We start from the raw sequence: 23282 nt of genomic DNA, 5'->3' as shown, positions 1-23282 counted from the left end.
AGACTTATATTTGCTAAGCCAGAGTGCAAGGAGGGTAATTTAAATAAGAAAGAATCCCCTTGTTTGGTCACTTAGAGATTGTTGTTCTAAAGTCTGCCAGTCAAGTTTTTGTGGTGGGGGTGGCTGAATCGTATTACTTCTGGAACCTGTCCATTATGAAAATATACTCCTGTAAAAATCATTCACCTGGATAGGATTTGCAGAAAGAAAGATTATTTATAGTTTTGCCAGTTAAATAAATCAGGAACTGCAGTGAATGCATAAAGACAAACACCTAGTATCAAAGGTCTCTTAAAACGGTGCGCCTTTATCCTTACTGTCAGCTGTAAGTGTACTTGAACAATGCTTTTACAAGTATCAGCTATCCTTCAATAATTTTCCAAGCACTTAGTGATCACTCTTTCTTACAGTGAATTACTCAGGAATGCAAACCATTTGCATGTATATGTTTAAAGGTTGCAGAAATGATATAAACTGTTTGCCCCATCAGTTAAATTGGTATTAGCTCTGTGAACCACTACATGTACAAATCTCATTCGGAAACATTTCATGTCTTTCTTCTTTCCTTTCCTCAGTCTTTGACTTTTTATAAATAGTCTCATCAATGACAAATTCTATTCCCTTGTTACCAAATGCATATGAAAACATAAAGCCTGTTAGTTTTGAGTAATAGTCTCACAGGAGTAGCTGTGTTAGTCTGTAACTTAATAAAAAAAAAAGAGTGGTCCTGTAGCACCTTAAAGACTAACAAAAAAATCAAATTTCTTTTGGCCTTGGTGCTGTAATTAGATCCATGTGGAGTTTCATGTATAGGTCAATGTCACCTGGTTCATATTGCAAAGCAAAAGAACAAATGATAGCCTATTAAATGGATCTTTGAAGAAAAATCAAAAGAGGGCTGAATGCTGCACATAATTTTGGGTAAAAAATAACAACTGTGTATAAAATCTGAGTATTTCCAGAGAAAAGTAGGCAGCTCCCTGGGACATTAGTGAAATCATGGAGAAACAGACAGTTGTTAAAATAAAAGTTATGGAGCACTTTTAAAACCACTGATTTAAAACTTACTGCTTTTGGCAATTTACGTGCAGTATTCAGAATGAATTACCATGGAATCTGATTGAAAGCACACTGAACTCAATGGGAGAAACTTATCCTCAACTCTAGATCAGGCCCACATAGCACATCCACAACTAACTTCAGCCCCTGACATTTCAAATATTGTGCTTAGGGAAGCAATTGTTCACTGAAAGATCTCCTGGGTTAAAGTCTGAGTATAAGGAATTAATTAACATGGTGGGTTCCTGTCTCACCCCCCCCCCCCCCAGTTTCAGGTTCTTGACTTTGTATTATTACTTAAATAAGAGGATAGTCATCATTTTCATCACCAGCCAGTCCTTGCAAGGTTTGATTGTTTGTTGAGTAGCCCCCCTGAGCTCACTTCAAGCCATTTCTATTGATTTTTTTTTTCAATACGGCCTGAGCTCTCGGCTGTCTTCTGCACAGAAAACAGTTTACAGCACTTCTTTTAATGTTGAAAAGCAGGCAAATATACAATAAATAATCAACAACCTCTTTTTCAAAAGCGGAAAGGAATGAAAAGCTATTTGTATTCTATTATTTTCCATATTGTTTTAGAAAGAAACCAGACTGTTTCTGCTTCTATGTCACTATGAGAAGTTCCATTAGATTTACCATTCTCCTTATTCACAATAAGAACAAAATATTACGGAAGGAAAAAAAAATCTTTTCCTGAGAAAGTAAAATAAATAACTTATATTTCCTGCAGAAGCTGATCACTCACCAGTTGGACCTTTGTAAGGTTGTATGTGAAGTTTCCTGGCACAGAGATCTAGTTTTCAAATATTAAACTGTGGTACAGTTTGTGCACCCAGGAGGCACCCACATTTTTAAAAGGATTCATTAAGTATTCACCTCCATTTGCATCGGGTGCTCTTTAGTCTACCTTGACTGCAGTTAATTTAAAGGGCATATTCCTTTCTTATAGACCACTGCTTTCCTTTGTTTCTGGACTGTATCCACGTTTAGAATTTTTGTTCTTTTAGGGGGAAACCATCTTTAGATAGCATAGTCAGTAGTACTATGGGGTATTTACAAGAGTGTATTGCCATAGGTGGTATTCTTGAAATAAAAAATCCCCTCATCCTTTCCCCCCACACCCTACCTCATAAAGTTTTTACTTTAGAAATCTGGGGGCAGATCCTCAGATTTACTAAGGCTTAACTTGCTGTGGGAGGATTTGTCCCTAGAAAGGTATCTCTTATTGGCAGAGAGCTACCTTATTCATTCCATATCACTCCTCTTCTCAGCTAGTGATCAGGCAAAAGGGGTCTGGACTGTATCTCCAGGATCCCTAGAAAAGCTGCTCTGTAGAAGTTCTATGGCTTGTATTACACAGGGAATCAAACTAGAGGATCACAGTGGTCCTCTCTGGCCTTGGAATCTATGAGTTATTAGGGTTTGGGTTTTTTTTTAATTTCCAACCCTTCCCCCATTAGAAGATGAAGAAATTTGTTTTCCAATATAAATAAAAAATGTTTTAAACTTCAGGTAGAAAGTGTTTGAGAGGCTCTCATCAATACCCAGAAGTAGAGTAGTATAGAGAAAATATACGTATCCCTCTCCATGACATTATTTATATTCTTATATTATTGTTCAGCTGGTGGAAGTAAAGAGGTGGGGAAAAATAACTTTTGTTTGAATGCAAATCTGAATAAAGGGAAGCCATATTGCTGATGTTATCTATTGCACTGCAAGACATCTCATCATTCCTGCCTCCAACAAACAAAAGTAATGTATGCAATTACTTTTCCAAGACAACAAGGAGTCAGCCCAGAGCTGTAGCTAAGTAAGTAGAAATGTAGAATCTGTGGGAAAGCTGAAAAAAAAACCCTGAAAAAAAAAGTTCAAGTATCCCTCCTCCATCCCCTTGAAATTTCACATTTCAAAATGTCAGGTATTGTTTCCAACACTTGTGGTAGTTTTTATGGATTTTTAAAATTAAAATTTGTGGCAAAAAAGGAAAACTGTTATCTGGAATAGCTTGTTAGTGAAAAATCACATTCCGTTGTAATAACAAACACCACACATCAAAGCCACATAGCCCTCAGTGAAGGTTTCCACTTTCCATCAGAGAGAGGCAAACTAATATAAAAATGTTCAGTAATCATTGCTGGCATTTAAAAGAGGCGAATAGGTTGGCTTAACTTTATGTTTATCCCCTTCCCCTATGCTGGAAGTGGGGCCCCCCATAATCAAGTCTTCAAAGACCCTTTTCTCCTACACAGTCATGATACTCCAGGTAAGTTTGAGGTTTACAGAGGTTCCTCTTCAAAGAATGAGTTTGAGGACCCATCAGTCTTGCCATACATATAAAGCAATTAAATTACTATCAAGCATGACTACTTCACAAACAAACTAACCTCAGTAAGCGGGGGGAGGAGGGGATTTTAACCCCACTCCGCAAACGAAACATTTTCTTAATAAATGTTTGTCCCTACCCCAGAGCCCTCCCCTCCTCTGTCACAGAGCACTAAAGGACCTGCAATAGAAATGTGCCATACTATGGTCCTCTATAAAACTAATTTCAGAACCATGATATAGAGAATGACAACCAATCCAAAAAACCCTGTAGCATTTTCCATGCAGCACAGACAAAACTATTTATTGACACACACGTCTAAGTATTATATACACGTGAGGACATATGTATCTTCCAGAGTGAAAACAACATCTTCCAATGTGAAAACAAAAGAAACAGACAGGCTCAGTTAATAGATTTTCAGGGCTGGAAGGGATCATTATTATCCACTAGTCTGACATGAATAATCAAATTCTTTAGATCCTTTGCACAGAAACTTCTTCATGGGCCCCTTCTTTATATGCTGAGCACCCTCGCCCCTTATTAAAGTGAAAAGGAACTGAGGGTGCTTGAGTAGTGATAGAAATGTAGCCGTGTTAGTCTGGGGTAGTTGAAGCAAAATGCAGGACAATGCATTTTGCTTGGTACTTCAGAAGCAGGGTGCTTGGTACTTCAGAAGCAGTTAGCGGTTGCAGATTGGAATATAAAACCACAACAGGCAATCTGTGATCACAAACTGGAACTAGAAACTAGGAGCCATAAGGTCCGTTGTAATCCCAAGAGGCCCAAACACATCAGGAGAACTTCTTACAACACAGTTGTCCCTTAATGCTGCCACATCTTGTTGTACTGAAGGGCCCTAGCCTTGTTCCACCCCACGCTAAAGCCCTGAAATTGGGTCACCCAGCACAGTAATAATTGTAGAACACTGGATATGGGCCAATAAAGAGAGGAGAGAAACTGGACTCTCTCTCTTGCAGGCACGTATATATGCTCTCTCTTTCTCTCTCTATATATGTATGTGTGTGTGCAATATTATATAATATGCGCGCGCGCGCACACACACACACATGCACACACACACACTCTTTTATAAGTAGTTCCGTAAGCATGGTTCCCAGGCTTCAGTCCTTTCTTCCCAAAATGTCTACTTATCATTTTGCTTGAAATTTCCTTCTGCAGCATTGCTTTCCCAAAACTGCTTAACCTTTCCTCCTTCCTTCTTTCTTCTTGTCTTTCTTTTCATGTGCTATAGGGCCTCTATCCTCCCAATCCTTTTCTCACACCCCTCATTTTTCCTTCCTTTCCTTTTTTCCATCCCATTCACCACCATTCCCCATTCTTCTCTCAGCTATTCCTCCACCTCCCACCGACCTCATCCTCTTATTTCTGGTTCTTTGTATCAGATCCGCTGCCCTTCCAGAAAGGCACTGAGAAGCCTCTCACACTGTGTCCTAACCTCTTTCTCTCCACCCCTCCTTCTCCCCCTTCGGGGTGTCTGCTGGGAACTTTCTCTTCCTGGTCTAGGCTCCCTTGAGCCTCTTCCCACTGGAGTCTCCCTTCTCCTTTTGTACCACACGTCTCTCTCCCTTTCTGCCCTTTGGAGTGTGTCATCTGCCCTTGGGACTTCTCCCTTCTCTACCCCACACTCTCCTCCCCCGATCCTTGGGGCTTGCAGCACTCAGCCCCTTCTCAGCACATACTGCCCCTGGTTTTCACCCCACAGATTCTGTCCCAGGACTTCTCATGTGCCCCCCAATTGCCCATCACTGCCTGACAAAAGCCCCTCTCCCTCCTTGTGCCCAAGGCTCCTAAGAGCTAGCACCCTCTGCCACCCGCAGCCCTTCCTCCCCTCTTCGCACCTAGCCCTCACCGGCCCCGCCTCTTCTCTGCTCCCCTGGGCTGTTCCCCAGACCCTGCTCTCCCCTCCTCTGCTCGGAGCCCCCCGTCCCATCCTAGCCTCTGCCCCCGCTCCCGTTCGCCTGCTCCTCCTCCCCTTGAGGGTCTGTGTGGAGTAACCCGCCCTAGGCTGGGAAGGCACCTGACGAGGAGCTCGGGCATGAATGGGTCTGGAATGTGTAGAAAAGTTGTGTGCTTACTAGATTGAAAAAAAAAAATTGCTTACTTGAATTTCCAAGCGCTAGACCTGCCTCCGAGATCAGCCCAATAAGAGCTGTCAGGGGAGGCTCCCAGCTCACTTTTCCACATCACTTCACAGTTACATCTGGCAGGCAGGCACATTGGAGCGCTCAGCCCCTGAATTAGTGGATTTATTTGGAATATCCCTGCTTTCCCGGCGAGGTGCTGCCGCCGCTGATTTGTGCAAAGGGGAGAAATCACTAACTGCACTTTACTATGCGGGCACAGAAACCTGAGCGTCTAAGTCACCAGCTTCTCCAGCAGCATCGGAAAGCATGAAAAGAAACCCGGAGACTCCTGCCCATTCAGAGGGACTGGCTAATATTTTCCTCTCCCTGAAGTAGACCCTTGTAATCCATTTGTGAAGTGGGCTTCGCAAGACGTTGCTTGGGTCCCTAAGAGTGAGTATCTATTTTATTGTTAGTTATTTATTTCTCACTGGTAAAAGGGTTTCTCTCTCTCTCTGTGAATTTGGCTTTGACTTGGTGCACCTTGCAGACACGGTCATGGGCTCTATCTGTCTGTTTCCTTACAAACAGAGGCATTATTAGACTGAAGTGTAGTGGCTCATTAATTCGGATTCTGTGAAATTCCCTGATAATAGGATGCCAGTGTCGGGGCTGCTTTTTCGAGGCTCAGAAGGAGTTGTGTATCACAGGGGGCTGTGCTCTGGGTCTGGAGAGCCCGTTTCTTCTCCGTGGGGTTATTTATTTAGTACAATAAATCTCGGAACTGTTGTGCTGTGGTGAATAGAGGCAGGGCTGCATTCATGCATTGAAGTAGATTGCAGTTTTCGTGCTGAGCATAAAAATCAGCCACCAGCCAGATATGTAAATGATGGAGGTGGAGGCTAAAAGAATCATAAGGGGGGATGATCCCCCGTATTTATCACTGCAGACCCCATGGTCACCCGACCCCCCAAATAATCCATGCGTGGACTCGGATCTGATTGATCCTTTTCCCCCTGTCAGAAAGGAAAGTCTCCCGTCTGCTCCCTTTCTCTAAGCTGGAATGACAAGGACGCTTTAGCTGTAAGTAGCCCAGAGAACCATCCCTTCCCCAGAAGTTGTTTCCTTTCCCCGTCCTTGTTGACTCAACAGTGAACGTAGCCGGCTGAAACTTAGGAGAGGGAGCAAACCCCTTCGCTCCAGTTGCTCGCTAGTTGCATCATGACGGAGGCTTCCAGAGAAGAACGCAGGACTGTCGACCCCCAAGGCTGGCTCTCGCACTGAGCCTTCCAGCCACTGTCTGCGACAGGCGAGAGGAATCGCACGTCTTTACCTTCTGCTTAGATCTAACATCAGCTTGGTGGTAACATCCCGGCCGAGGGACCCGAGCTGTCAGTTAGCCTCCCTGATAGACTGTATCAGCTCTGCAAGAATAGTGTGTTCAGCTGTGGAGCTGGTGGCACCGAGTCAGACTACAGCCCTGCAAAGCTAGAAAACCTATGGCAATTTTCTCTGTGGATACTATAGAGGAGATTAACTCAACTCCTTATTTAGGCACTGGCTACCACCATGAAGATGCCACCACCTAGCAGAAAAGCAGAGATTCCTTTGTGATTGATGGCCATCCAGTCATGTTTAGATCTTTTCTCATTTTAAACAGTTTATATTAAATACCAGACTAAACAGAATTGAATCTACCCAAAGTGGCACATACTAGCATTATAAACCAGAGCTTTGGTTACCAACAGGTATCAACTCTCCATATCCTTACTATGCCCCCCGCCCCAATCCTCTGTACTTTCCCTTCCTCTAAATATAAGAATTTAAAGTTTAATAAAGGCTGACACCTTTAAATAGCCAACTTGATGAGCACATCAATGACTAGCCATTTGTCTTCATGGGCATCATTGCCAGCTGTTTCCTTGGACTGCTAAATGTAAGAAATCAAATAACATTAACTGTCTATTGTTTTCAAATCTACAACATTAGGGTTTAATAGAAAGCCTGCTAACAGCTGCTCACTTCAATTTCAATTAAAGAATATAGCTGATAAGTAACAAAGCTATAGATAAAGAATCCTCTTAACTTTACTCATCCTCTTTTGTAAATTCCTGAGGAGTTTCTTTGCAATAAGGATGAAGAGAAATATGTGATACTTTCATATGACTGCAATCTGAAGATATTCCTCTACAGTCCATTGTTAGCAACAAGATGATATTTCACAATTGGTTTCTCAGGAAACAGGTTTACTGGCAACATTAAATGAACAAATAAATAAAAATGAGCAAATGATCCTAATGTACTTTTTCAGCTGTCTTAATCAAATTGAAATGATCAAAATGGCTAAATGCATTGATGGTATTTTGCACACATGTTAAAGCATTGCTCATCAAATCCACAAATATAAAATTGGATAACATAAATACCCAAAAGCTCTCTACAGTGTCACCTCCTGGCCTAATTGTGTGGCCATTTCAACCTCAAAGCTACATAAGGGGGACTGATACTTATATAATATTCTAATCTAGGGTTTTCCATCCATTCAACCTCACAGTTGTGCTTCACTGAATGCAGAATTACTCATAATTTTCCCCACTAAATGCCTCTGTTTGCTTTTTAATATTGCTATTTATTGAAGCACTTTTTCATCTTTCTGCAATACTTATTTTTATAATATTATAGGCTCTAAAGGATTTCAGTTTCTATTGCTGTTTGTAAGTTCAGGGCCCTGCAGCAGAGGCTATGCTACCTGGAAGCTATAATTGTGGACATAGGTACATTAAACTAGATAAGTGAATAAATTTATTGCTAATCAAAATGTGTTTTTAGTTGCAAAAAGGTAGTTGGGACGTTTCTTATCTTATAAAAGTCATTAAATTAAATAATACTATGTTTGACTGCTTAACAAATGTTGATGCAGTCTATATGAAGTCTCCCTATCACATACTGGTAGTTATTTCCATTGACATATAAATATATTTTTTTTAATTAAAGATGTTTTAATCACTATGGGAGGAAATCCTCAGCAGATGATGTCTCTTAATGCTTTCCCAGATCACTTCAGTCATGCCATCCCATACTCACTATCCCTTCCAAAGAGCTTATGAGAGGGAGTCCATGGTCATAGACGAGATTTTAATTTGCTTATTCTTTTTTATTTCCATACAATCCCAAGGATATTGAATAAAATTAATAAAATGATTGATGATTGAACATTTTGTTGGCTGCACTGTTAATATGCTCTGCACTCTTGTTAGAATATGTATTGGCTACATTTCTGCTGTTTACAGATCTACTTATCACATGTATATGAACACACAGAGAAGCGAACATACAGAATGATAGAGCTATAGATATATTACTTTTAAATATGCTTTCTAGAGAAGCTCTGTTTCTTTTATCATCAAAAAATTGTCAATTCCCTCATAAAGAGGTTGATTCCTGAAGGACTCAGTGCCCAGTGCATTTTGTCTGGGGCTTTTTAGTCAGAGGGGCTTAGGGCTCTCCCATTTGACTCTTGACATATACAAATAAATAAAAAGACTTTGAACTGTAACCCAGCTAGCAGTAATTTCTTTTTACTTCCCATCATGAATACAGAAGAAATATATATGAACAAGAATGAATTTTTGACAAGAGACAGGCAACACAAAGTACATATTGAAAGCTCATGGTGCCCCAAATCTTTAAGTTATGACAAAATAGAGTATCTATAAACAATACTTGTAAGAAAGCAACTACTAATGCTATCTAGTATAAATGTTAATGTCTGTTCACAGCATGTTGTATAAGCAATCATTTATTATTATACATACAAACCACAGATGTATTGTATTTTCCATTTCAAACCTGCCTCATTTTAACGCCTTAAAAGGACTGACCTTTAGAACAAACTTTTAATAACAACAGTTGTATGCACTTTGGTTATATCTGCATTACAGGAAACCTGATAATACTTTGTAAGCTGTGAGTTTGAAAATGACACAAATCAAATTTTACCAGTGGGAGGAGAACTCTTAAAACTTTTGCGTTTCAGTGTTTTAAGCATCATTGCTACCATAAGTCTGCAACAGTAGAATTCAATTAGATGATATAAACTCAACATTTTCCTTAGCCTTGTTGCCATAGAAAAAGTGATACACTTCATAGCTTGCTAAACATAACTATTTGAAAAAATTTACCCTTTAGTAATTGAACAGAAGTGCCAATGCAATTTAAATTTTCAACTGTTTCCCCCATTCTTGAACACTAGATTTCTTAGTTTGATCGATCCAGCTAACAGCACCGGCACAGTGACCTTTCAACTACAGATGCAATTTTAACTTTTCAGGATTTCTCCCTGGAAATACAGTGGAAAGAAGAGCTGACACGGAAGGTGCCCTCAGAACTAGTTTACCAGCAGTGGATTTAAAAAAAAAAAAAAAAAAAAAAAAAAAAAAAGATGGTAGCTGACTTCAAGCAGAGGACAAATTTCTGCTTGTCTTACTCATGTGAGTCATCCATTGCTATCAATTACCTTTTAATGGCAATGGTGCTACTTGAGGAACTGATCCAATAAGAGGCTAAGCACCAGTTATTCCCACTGTAGTCAACAGGAGTTGGAATGCTCAGCATCTTAGGAGTTGAGCTCTGAATTAATAAAATGAGCAGGATTTGACTCAAGATATGCAAAACCTATACTGCTTTTTCTGAGTACACTTTACTGCATTTATGCCTGACTAAAGCTTACTTCCCCCACTATAAATATATAAAATGCTAAACATGCCCAGAGGAAAAATGGCTTTCTGTATGCTTTATGTTTTGTTCACACTTCTACTCCTTGTGGAAGCAGTTAGGTATTTTGTTAAAAATAGTATCTCTTAGCAATTTTTTCTTCACCAGCTTGCTTGTAGTTTTCAAACTTAGTGGTATGTAATTAAACCCAAACAGGTAAATTCTGAGAAATGCTACGCAGCTTAATTTTATGGAACTCGGATTACAGTTGAATCCATTTTTAATCACTTCCTCTTTGTTATCACTAATTTATTTGTAATCATACAAACATATATGTACAAACTAAATGCCAATGTGCTAAGCAAATCATGGACTTCTAAAAAAATGCAGTTCACTAGTTTTACAAGCAAATGAACATTTCTGACAATGAACATAAGGTATTATGGATAGAAAATATCTGCTCATTATTTCCTTTCAATTAACCAAATGATCACTGTACCTTATTTTCTACCCTGACTTAACTTGAAATTAGTAGTATACAGTTTATGACACTGTGGTCGTTAATCTCTAGGAGTATGCTTCAAATATATATCAGAGGAAGAAATTTAGTTCAACCTGGCAAATGTAAAATACCAAAAATAGAATAGGGCCTGATTCTACTCCCATTAAAGTCTATGAGAAAACTTCCGCTGGCTTCAGTGGTTCATGATCAAAACCTTAACTCCTAAATTCATGTGTTGCTATTAGAGGATATCAATCAGACTTTAGCATAACTACCATAAATACTGTATGCTATATGCAAAGTCCAGCAATATCACTTGTCCTTTTTTGTAAAGATTTTCATTCTCTGGCATCTTTTTATAAGGAAACTTCGTACATAGCCAGTCTTTAAACAACAAACTTAGATCACATTTCAGGTTGATCTAAGAGAAGGTTATTTATGCTACTTTGCTTAATTGTGTACAATAGGTGACAGTCTCTAAAAAAATCAAGGAAAGAACAATTATGGTTTATGTCTTATATCAATAGATAACTGAAAAAGAATGAGAAAACATATTTATGGCCTCCATTAATATTTAAACAATTTTCAATATGAACAGGATGAGCACATCTTAGTTGTTAAAAGTCTGATAATAAATGATGCCCTAGACAGAGAATGGTTAACACCTAATTCTCAGTCACAGGCCAGTTTTCCTTTTAAGAAAGCTTTACTTGGTATGAACAACTTGTATTTTCCCCTCCCATCTTTAAAAAGTGTTATGGGTCTTTCAATTATACAATACACCTTTATAAAAATTAACACTTGTCTAAGAGGTGCGATTGGCACTAGCTAATACTGCTAAATCTATATGTAGTCTAGTATTATATTTTGATGTCAGGAAAAGTGTTTTAATCACAGGACTGTAGAAAATAATAAAAAATAGTTCATATTCTTCCCTTGCGATGCAAACAAAATGAAGCGGGTGTGACCACAATGCATTTCAGCTTTATAATCCACTAGGCTGCCTTGGTGGTTCAGCTGGAATATTACATTTCTCCTTCTCTCTAGTTTTGAGCTGGCATCATCAGCTTCTCAGCAAGGCAATGTGGAGGGGAACTTTAGTTCTGATACAGATCAGTGGGAAATATGACCGTTATGCTCTGGCAAACAAACTTTTTTTAAAACTAGGTGTGACATTCTCAACTGCATAAATGAGGCACATGTTTTACAGTATGAGTTTAATTTAATGCATAGTTTCATTAGTATTTATATTAGGTGAAGGAACTAGAATGATATCAAGAGTCATTACATTAGAAATGAAAAAAAAATCAAACAAGTTGTATTACTGAACATGTAAACTCAGGGGTAGGAGCTGTATTTGTTTGAACCATACCGAGCCTAGTGAAATGCTGGGCCATGTGTGGTGGGGTACCTATACACTGAAATGCAAATGATACATAGAAATACAAATGATATATTGGGGACATAGTCTTAGTTTTGATGGGACATTTAGGGGCTAGTTCTGGGAAATGAGCACTTTCATGTATCAGTGAGAGTTTCAGAGGGGTAGCCGTGTTAGTCTGTTTTAGCAAATGCTTAAATTTCACATTTGCTAAATTGAAGCCTATGGCTTGATTGACACAGGATTCAAATAATAGTCCCAATAATGATAATAAATTATATCAGATAGGATGTTCATATCAGGTACAGATAGGGAATAACTCCTAGATCTCAACATGATTCTATCCTGTGCCCTCCTTCCAGGGCAAACTATATTTTCTGTCAAAAGGGGTTTGCTGAATGAAACCATTTGGAAGAATTATGCGAGCAAGAAGAGGCAGAGTTGTATGTAGATATCGTCAGTCTTCAATTATGCAATTAAGTGAATAACAATGGACAATTTTCTCTGATATTTCATTGGCTTGCAGTAGGTATGTTTGGCTTATTGTCACAGAGTTTAAAGTCAGAAGGGACCACTAGATCATTTAGTATGACTTTCTGTTTGTCACAGGACACCTACACCATCCAGCACCCGCATACTAAACCCAACAATGGAAATTAGACTGAAGTGTGCAGCTCACAAGAAATTGGACTAGTGTATGCCACAAGCAGAGCATAGGAGGGACTGAGGTGCAGCAGTACCTGGGGTTTCCACAATGGCAGGAATATGATAATGTGTACCACTCTCTTTTCATCCTGACTCATCAATGAGATGTGGAATGCCCTGATTCCTGGAGAAGCCTCTTTTCCCCACCAAACTGCATGTTTTCTCACTGTGGAATGAGAGGAAAGGAAAGTGAGGCAGAGGAACGATGTTCATTACACATCTCCCAGGCCTTAATTTTATTTATTTTTTCAAAGAACAAGGTGGCATTGTTTTAGGCAGTAGTAATCTTGTGGACTGTTGAATAATCACTGCCTTGAACATTGAGGTCCGGGGGTGCTCCCCAGATGCTATACCGAAGAAACGATTGTGTGTATGGTGGGGGAGGTGTGTGCATGGGCATGTCTTTACATCTGCATGTGTAATTCTAACTACAATATATTGGAAGCAAGTTCTGAGGAACTTTTGAGATTAAAATTCTTCTTTTTATATGAACTGGGAGAATTGTTCACCTTTTCTAACTATAAAAGTGCTGTGATGCATGACTAAGATTAAAAATTAAGGTAGCATATGTTTACATTCTCCCTGAGAGTGCTAGAGTGTGTGTGAGGGACAGAGCCATTAGGAAGAAAGCTTTAACATCGTGACGCTTGGCTCTTACCTCAAAATAGGTTTTTTTTAGTCCTGGTTCACTTTTTGATGCAGACGTGAATGGCAGCATATTACCATCGAGACTATATAGCTGGAACTTGTACAAATATTTATCATTATGCCTTCTGTATTATTTACACAGTGGCAAAAAGCACACTGAGTCGAACTCAAGACTTTGCCCCTATGAGCTTGCAATCAACTTTCAGATACAATGCAATCATTGAGAACAGCAAATAATGTAGGAGATATGGGGATGAGGACGCTCCAGAGTTGCTGGCATAGTCAGTTAGAATGTCTTGGTTCCGTTAAAGATATTTTTTAATCTGGGGAGTACAACAGCAAATTACCACACTGAATATTGCAGGATTGCTCATGTCAACAAAGATGAGGAGTGGAGTAGCAGCCCCTTGTATTTTTACAGTAGAAAACTTCAGGGTTTACTGAGCTGCCAGGAGAGGATCAGCAGAGGGGAATACAACTGTGCTTCCCACAGTGGGAAGAGTCTACATCATGTTGCTGCTATTATTGTTAGAACCCGAATTTATTTATTTATTTGTAGCTAGAAAACCTGAGTGGAAGCAATACATGCCAATGTAACCAACACATGAAGTGGTAAATGCAAAACTAAAAGGGACACATACAACAGTGTGAAGCCAAAGAAAACAGGACTGATACTCTAGCTACTGAAGAAAGCAAGCAGAAAGGGGAGAAAGATCTAAGAGAGGGAGAGAAAGAAAAAGAACAATAAAGAAGAACAAGAAGCTTCCAGCTGGTGACAAAGGAAGCACATTCAAGGTCCAAAATGTCTATGTTGGCTATCTGTAGATACCATGTTTCATTCCTCATCATGGGCCAGAAGAACATTGAGATACTGGACAGACTGTCAGTGTTGATGGGTACGTTCCAAATAAAGGAAGCCAATCAGAGGAGATTAGTTATTATAAAAGGCTTCTGATTAACTGTCCTGCTATGTTTTCCCAACACCCGTGAAAGTTGTCATCTAAATCTCTACCTTTACTGCAAGAGGGGAGGATCTTAATTTTTTATTTTTAGCAGGAACTTGAGGTTGTTCAATAGAATTTGTAGTGTAGGGCAAGAACTCCCATGTGAACCTGATGGAGTTTTGAAACATCTGGAGTGTGTAAAGTAAAAAGAACACCACACTCAAGGCAACCAGTTCTAACCAAAGCTTTTAAATGACTTGAGGAATATATATATACTTCTTAACAGTTCTGTGTTGCCTATTTTTAATGCATATTTGCCCGCCTTTAATCAGGGTGCAAAGGCAGAGTATATGGATGGCGGATTAGTCTTGTTTCCTGGGGTCTGTTGTACTTTGGATTAATTTCAGTTGTGTGCATCTGTTAGGTGTTGTTGGAGTCCTGTGATATACAGAAAGCCAGACTAAGTGATCTGATGGTCCCTTCTGTCCTTAAACTCTATGACTTGATAAGACATAGAACATCATAACTGGATTTCTGATGCTATTAAGTCCCATCTTTCTCACCATGTTGTTGGTATTTTATTTCACAGCCAGTCTCCCCAGTGACCCTTGAAAAGATAACTTCCTGTCCATTTTGACAGACAGTTCGAGTGGATTCTGAAGTACTTGCAAAAGACAACTTCTGACAAATATCTCTCACAAACTTTTAATTGTCTGGTCTCGCCAGTGTAATTTATTTAAATAAATCAATACCACAAGATTTTTAATGTAACTGAAACAATCATCTAAGAATTGACAAAATCCTCTTTAATGAAATAGTGAGGTCAGAGGACTTATCTATAGCTTGTAATCACAATGATCAACAAGGCAGCAATGAATGCAGAATGAAATTAAAAGTGGATTGCCTTGAAGATACAGCAGTTGGTAATATGATCCTCAACATTTCCTTATGTGAATAAACTCTAGAGAGGCTGTAAAATCTCCTTGACTGGAGATCATGGTGTAAATCAATGCACTAGCAATATAATAAAGTGGATTACTTGGCCAGAAAGACATTCTGTGGTTTGAAAAATCTAAAAATAAATTGATTTTTCAGGCTTTTATGACCTTACTCCATTTTCTTTCTTAGTAAGCCGTTTGCATTAACAATTTTACTAACTGTATTAATCTCTATAACAGTTCTATTGCACTCCATCACCTCTCTAGTACATTTTAAAAGTTACAATATAATTGCAAAATAGTCATAATGAAATTAGTACTGGTTGTTGCCAATATGTTAGCTGCCAAATGACCATAACCAGTAGGTATGTTATACAAAATATGAGAATTAAAGTAATAATTTAGTGAACTTAATGTAATTGCCTATTGCCATACTTATTCTATTGCCCCCACAAAGTCCATTGGTCTTCTTATGTCAATAGACTAAGATTTTTCCCTTAGACATTGTAAACTATATATTATTAGCTGAGGATGATGCTATATCTGGAAATATTACATTTATAATGATGAAACGTAATTCTAACAAGTGGTGCTGTAAGCTCTTTGCACAGCAGCTAGCGGAATAGGGGTACATCTAAATGATATGGCTCCGTTAATGGAGCCATGTAGATTAGTTTACTCAGAAAAAGGAAATGAAGCCGCGATTAAATAATCGCGGCTTCATTTAAATCAAAATGGCCACCGCGCTATGCCAATCAGTTGATTGTCAGCTCAGCGCGGCAGTCTAGACGGGGCTCTGCCAACCCCAGAACCCTTCATCAGCAGATCCTTTATGCCTCATGAAATGAGGCATACAAAAGGTTCTGGGATCACCAGATCCCCATCTAGACTGCCACGCTGAGCTGACAATCAGCTGATCGGCACAGCATGGCGGCCATTTTGATTTAAATGAAGCCATGATTATTTAAATCGCGGCTTAATTTCCCTTTGCTGTCCTGACTAATCTACATGGCTCCGTCGACAGAACCATGTAGTTTAGACACACCCTATGATATTGGTCCATGCCAGGGACTCCTAGCTTCTACTGAATTTCAGAAGGGTAGCCATGTTAATATGTTTCAGCAAAAAGAACAAGGAGTCCAGTGGCGCTTTAAAAACTAACAGAAAGCTTATGCCCTAATAAATGTTTTAGTCTTTAAGGTGCCACCAGATTCATTTTTGGTAGGTTCTACAAGATTTCAAACAATAATTATGCTTTGGTGGTGCCTGTCTTAAAGCATATCAACAAATATACAAATAGATCCTTTTATGGAATACAAGTGATTTATCTCCACCTCATTATCTATAGGTTTTGCTTGGAGGAACCAACCATTTTTACAAATGGTTTCAATTTGATTATCTGAAACTGTCATTCAGGACACTCTTTATTTAGAAATGATCACATTTCCCTAGCTTTATCTTACTATATATCTTAGAAATGTGCATATGTTTGTCTGTGAGTCCATTTGTTCAAGAATGCCTCTTAAACGGTAAGAACTAGATCAGTTACATTTGGTATTCAGCTTCCTCTTATCCTAACTTAAAACAAGGTCAGGATTTGGTTGTGCCAGTATAATGGGATGTGCATGAAATGTGATTGTTTTATATCAAGTGGAAAGGGGTGTGTGTGTGACAGCAGCGATGGCTATATTCATGCATGCCTGCAAGGAGGCAGCAATCACAGGGAACAGTTATACTAAAAAATAAGGGGGGGGGGCAGCAAGCACCCAAATAAACAGCTGCTGGCTGGCAGCATGGTCCCCACCACTCCAGCCTACCCTGGGGAAGCAGCTGTTGGCTGCTACGTGATCCCTGCCACCCTGGGCAGGTCCTATTGAATGCCAGCTGGCAGCCTGCCTGGTCCCTGCTGCCCCCAGATCGGTCTTGGGAAGTGTCAGCCCCTAGGCTGGCCTCACACTGCCAAACCCCTACCCTGAAGAATCTGAGGAATGCCGAATAAGTCTTCTAGTTTGTTACATTTAAAACCCCCTTTAAAAACTCCTAGACTGTTTTAGAAAATCATTTCCACCCTCGCCCCTCATGGTCATTCAGAGAACAAAGACTGTATTGTATATACTCTCAGCCAAAATGTTTTATTGAATTAGAATTAGTGTTGTAAGTAAATACCTATCAGACATGATACCTGAAAAGAATGAGAAAACTGCAAATACCAATGTTGCACTTTCACAAACAAGCCAAATCTTCAGAAATAATGGAATTAACAGATTTGTTCCTGCTATAGCTGTTTTATGCTGTCCTGACGGCACAAAGTTGGGGGAGAACCTGCAGATCTGGCCTTGTGGAGGATCATCAGATGGCAAAGAGCCAGTATCCAAGCACCACACCACTTCCACAAGCCCTAATACACACTGAGTATCAAGGAAAAAGAGAACATGTCTGCAGGGTCTCTGTTTCATAGTGATCCCTGACTGTGAAATAGCTTCTTATGCTGTTCATAGCTGGGAATAAATGAGACCATTTAACATTGGGATCCTTACAATCTTTTGGCTGCTGCCCATACTGGAGACACAAAACATTTTCCCCTTCCTGACCAGAGGGGACCACCTGCCTGTCAAATTGGCCCATAGCAACTGTGGGGACAGGAAAAGTGCCATAGTAGTTTCCATAATCCTGCACATGAAGTGCACTACCTACAGTGGCAAGGAGAACCCGTTTCCACAACTGGCCAGGACTTTTGACAACAGCCCATTTTCTGCTTGTTGGTCAAAGGCCTCTCCCTTGGCCTAGGCCCCTCAGCTCCAAGTAGACTGATTCACTACTGGCAAAGTCAGAGTAATTAGGCTCACAGTCAAAGGTTCCAAAAAATCAGCCTTCATTGAGGAGATACTAGTGAGTCTACTTCCTTGTGAGTGGCACATATTCTTGTGCAAAAAAGCAAAAAACTGCGCTGGTAAGAGGGAGATTTGTTCTGTAACTAGTCATGCCTAACACATGCTTCAACCTTCCTTTCCCACTGGGGCAGGAGAACTTATTGCACATGCATGATCGCAGCACTCAGGTTAACTGTGCTTTTTGCACAGTTGTTGTTTTACTGAGTTAGGTTTAATGAAATGTGGTTTCTACATGAATGTTGTTGTTGCTTCAGTTTTTTATTTGCTTGATGTGTTGCTTTCACCTCATCCATGGAGCTACACTGAGATTGGATCCAATCAGGGTTAAAGAATCTTGATGTGTTAACAATGGCTAGATGGGATTTAATCTGGTTGTAGTGAAAAAAGAGTAATGAGTCTGAGCTTCCTGTATGGGTTTTGCTTTGTTTTAATATTAATTTAATCAAATGCATAAGAACAGCCATACTGGGCCAGAACAAAGGTCCATCTAGTTCAGTATCCTGTCTGCTGACAGTGGCTAATATCAGATGCCCCAAAGATAGGGAACCCAACAGGTAATCCTCCCTACTTTGTATAACAAAAGGATACAACATTTACAGTGGCAGTACAAATGTCACACTATGCCTGCAATTTGCTTCAGTTCTGTTCAGAAGGGAGTACCCATTGGAGTGATAGGGTTCAGTTTTAATTACATTAATTAGCTAATTTTTTAAAAAATCTTGAACATGAAAAGTGCTGTTTTATTACCATTTTGCTTGAAAATATCAAAAAAAAGGTGCCAATTAGAGTTATGTCCAAATCAGCAGCAATCTCAGGGTTGGTTCATCTTAATTTCTGTGGTGCAGGTGTAACTCTCAGGTCAGTGTGTGTGTTATGTGCCACCTTCTGTTTTAAATTCACAGTGTAGGTGAGTGTCCCAATCCCCACCTACAGAGTTTAACTTAAGCTTGAAACACATATTCTTGGAGCTCTGGAGGTCCTTGATTTGATCCCTGGTATCAGCCAAGATGGTGATCTTTACACTTCTTGATGAATCATAGCATCCTGAGGTTTGCTTTGCTTTTGATTCAGATGAACAGAACAATATAAAAAACCTTATCCCAATTTAACAAGTTGTGTACTCTTTCTATCTTAGCTTATATGTTCCTTCTCCCTCTAATTGTCTCCTACCTACCCTAGTACATTCTAGGTTCTTCTCCCTGGTAATGTCTACAGAAAGTTGTGGCAGTAGCAGCAAACCCTCTAGTTCTCCATAGATTCATTGTTTTCAGAGAATGACTTACCCTCTGACTTACCCAAGTTCTTAGGAGAGAGCTGTCCTTTCTCTTTGTCCCTCACTACTACTTGTAAGGATTAAGGGAGATGCAAAGTCAGGCTACGTCTCCCCCCATCACATTAACAGAAAATCTCTTCAGAGAATTAGGTTGCATTACCTTCCTGCTCTCTCTCCCTCATTCAGTCATCAGCTCAGAGATCCATAACTGTTACTGCAATGGGCACTTACCTTGTTCTTGACGCATTATCAAAAGTGCCTCACTTTGAGGTTCAGAGGTGCTTGGACTTAGTTTTACGTTAATAACCACTCTCCTTGCCTTTTTAGAAAGATGAGGTTCTCATGGTTTCAGAGTTTCTTGGAAAGAGGTTTCCACAGCTATGTGGTCAGTTATGGAACTAAAAGCAAACAAACCTGGGAACTTGTCGTCTGAGATGCTGTGAATGTTAGAACTCTAATGGGGCTCCTAAAAGAACTAGCTAAGTTAATGGAGGATAGTCCATCAATAGCTATTAGCCAAAACAGCCAGAGATGCAACTCTGGCATTGCGAGGCTCCTACTCTCTGATTGCCAGAAGCTGGGAGTGGACAATAGGGGGATGGGTGGTTGCCCGTTCCGTTCTCTTATTCTGAAGCACCGGGCACTGGCAGTTTTTGGAAAATGGAATACAGAGCTAGATGGATCTTTGGTGGTGCCTGGAATGGTAATTTTTATGTTAAACAAAACAAACCTCACATGTCTTCTCTTTCTTTTCCTAGTCTTTAAACATCATAGTCATGTTTTCAAGTTTTTATATTATATAGCTCTCTTCCTCTGCAGGTATCGGCAATTGCAGATCCTGTTGGCCACAGATCACTGCTCCTGGCCAATCGGAGCTACGTTATGTGGTGTAGATTGGGACATCGCTTCCTGAGGCTCCCATTGTCTGGGAACAGTTATTCACAGCCAAAAAGAACTGCAATTGCCCATACCTGTAGAGGTGCAAGTAAATATAGTGATGGTGGCCTGGCAAGGGCTAACCCTGACAGACCAGATCCACCCTGGGGGCTAGTATTTTCCCACCCCTGTTGTCCTACACTGTTTTCAATAACAATACACTTGGTTCTGAACTAGACAATGAGTATACATCAGGAAGCCTTTTCCCCAAAATTCCAGCCTCGCTATTATATCTGTAAGTGGGCCTTCCTTTTTTAGTTATGTCCCAAGCATCTTTTTAAGTAACCTACTGTTGCATTTAAGGTTCGCAGAGCATTGTGGCTATACTGTAGCTTTAAGACAGGCGGCTCCAACTTAATTTACCTTTGAGACAGTGCCAGTCCTCAAATCCACATCAAGTTTTATTTGTCTCAAAGGTAAGGTCTTTTTTTTTTTTTTGCCAAATTATATTTTTATTGTTTTTATGGTTTTATTCTGTTATATAGACACAGGCAAAGAAAAGATAACTTGCATATGGAGCTGATCAGATATTTGAATTTTTCATTGAAAATTCTGAGGAAGCCAGAGTAAAACGTGTTGCAGAAATAAGTCAATTTAAAAAAAAAAGGAAAATAGCAACACAGAAACAGATCGTTCCAGTGAGGTTGAAACATTCCATTTTGATCTTTTTTTAAAATGGAATGTTTTGATTTTCTGTTTCATTATGACTTTTTAATATTTTAAATGTTGATAAATATCATTAACAATTAAAAGACAGAATTACTTCTCTGTTTTAGTAGCAAAATACTTTTGGTTGACCAAATAGATTTTGTGTGTGTGTGTGAGAGAGAGACACCAAATACATTGTGTGTGTGTGTGGGGGGGGGGGGGCGGAGGGGGGACATTTGTTTTGTGAGAAAATTTCCAGGTATTTTGCATTTGTGCCATTTGGAAAGGGAAAATGAAACTGAAATGTCAGAATGTCCTGCAAAATGGGAAATCTGGTTTCTGCCTCCTTCTACATACATTAAATTAATATTTTCTTTCTTTCTTAATGTTAAAATATTTACTAAAACTTAACTTCTTTTCTTGTGGCCATACATGAATAAGAAAAAATGTTCTTGAACTTTGTGTTATAAATGCCTGGGGGAAAAAAGGACTCAATCCTGTGGGGTACTGCAACTGTACTTAGTACAATCCATTGACTTCAAAGAGAGCAGAAGACACCTAGAATAAAAAACAGAAAAAATGTGTTACCCAGAGCTATATTCTTGCTCAGCTTCAGAGTTATTTGTAGCTAGCTTTTACTGAAAGGTTTACCCAGGGTCAGATTCTAATATGCTGGCTCACAGTGAGTAGCTCTGACTTGAAATTGAAGAAACTAGTAATGCAGGAAGGTGCTACACAATATTGACAGAGGAATCTGTTCCCTAGTTGTTATTCTTCTTTTAACCTTTAAAATAGGGATTAAAATTAATTTCCTAGACCCTTAAATACTACAAATATAAAACTGGATTTTAGCTTGTTTCTGACATAAAAATAACTAAGATTTGACAAAATGTGTTCCCAAGGACTTTATAGCTAACTTTGTATTTCTCCTATTTTTGCAGGAATCATGGATCATGGTTTAATAAGTTAAGCAAATGTTGTTTATGTTTACTGTTCTACAAACATATGGAGGAGCTGTAAGTAAATGTACTTTGCTGAATGATGAACTGGATGGCTGTCGTCTGGAGGAAGGCAAAATAATCGTTTTATTTCTGCAGTGATTTGCTAAGCTTGTGGTACAATGCCAGAAAGACTAACGGAGATGCTTATGGATGTATGGATTCCATTAATAATATTATGGATTACTGTCCTTCCTTCCATTTATATGGCTCCATTGAATCAATCTCAAGTATTGCCAAGTGGATCCAGTATGGGACTAAGTGGGCTCAGTGGACAACAGAGAGTTTTGAACCGTTCAAAGAGGGGCTGGGTTTGGAACCAAATGTTTGTATTAGAAGAGTTTTCTGGACCTGAACCAATATTAGTTGGCCGGGTAAGTCAAGATTTTTTTTTCTTTCATTCTGAAAAAATGTACAGTACATGTAGGTTCTCACTGGCTTGCATTCTCCTATCAAGCTCAAGTTTAAAGCCCTGGGTCATTCCATACTGCCTGAAAATGTATGTTATCTAGATATTATTTATTCCCCTTTGGTTCAACTAAAGGACATGGTCATCTGAAAGGAGAAAGCAGAATGATCTTTATAGCAGATTGGAGACTTCAGGGTACCAACAAGATGTTCTAACTTGCTTTCTATCTTGAAAATGCATCTTTTATTTTTGATGATAATGGTACACAAAGAGATGCACATTTCTTTCAATGTCATTAGCCAGCATACTTATCCTTTCTCCAGACTTTTCTAAAATATGCTGTTTGCTTATATTGGCACAGTATTCAAAATAATTTGTACACTCTATGGTCACTTTTCAGCTTTTGGTCCTGCTGCACAAAGCTTAACAATTTCTCAGAGCACATTTAAGCAAGCCTGAACACAAGAATGAAAGTGTAACATATATAATAGAAGACATAAGGCTAAGCTATATTTGTACAATGACCCTAATGTACATGCCATGCAATATAACATCATAAGCATAGTATTTTGTAACAGGAAGACAGAGAATATGAATAAAATATCATTTGCTTGCCATATACTCTTTCCTACCTTGTCTATTGCCAGCTCTTTGTTTATTTTTATGTCTCTGTTCATTTCTCTCAATCAGTAATTCAGAATTATTCTTGCCCTGGAAAGAGATTGTGTAATCTGCATTCATCATAAAGCTTGACAGGCAAATAAATATTTTCTTGCTGGATGTTTGATTTACATTGGAATAGTCATAAATACTGTAACATGTAATTA

The 23282-nt window shown here is 39.2% G+C and overlaps 1 protein-coding gene across 2 annotated transcripts in view; it reads left to right on the top strand.

Annotated features, from left to right (window-relative positions):
- Window positions 1–5405: 5405 nt before the first annotated feature.
- The window catches only part of LOC102453014 (cadherin-8), a 211050-nt gene continuing 193173 nt past the window's right edge, over window positions 5406–23282 (top strand). Inside the window, exons 1-2 of one of the 2 annotated variants that reach the window (XR_012906673.1) lie at window positions 5406–5922; window positions 21990–22420. Coding sequence is in view for 1 of the 2 variants with exons in the window: in XM_006129384.4 (XP_006129446.1) it covers window positions 22169–22420 (252 nt within the window). In the remaining variant the exon portion in view is untranslated. The remainder of the gene's footprint in view (window positions 5923–21989; window positions 22421–23282) is intronic. The other variant, XM_006129384.4, reaches the window with a different exon arrangement.

The sequence above is a fragment of the Pelodiscus sinensis genome, chromosome 12 (genome assembly GCF_049634645.1).
Source record: "Pelodiscus sinensis isolate JC-2024 chromosome 12, ASM4963464v1, whole genome shotgun sequence".
NCBI classification, from domain to species: Eukaryota; Metazoa; Chordata; order Testudines; family Trionychidae; genus Pelodiscus; species Pelodiscus sinensis.
Note: the sequence above shows the minus strand (reverse complement) of the source record. Positions and strands in the feature narration are given on the sequence as shown.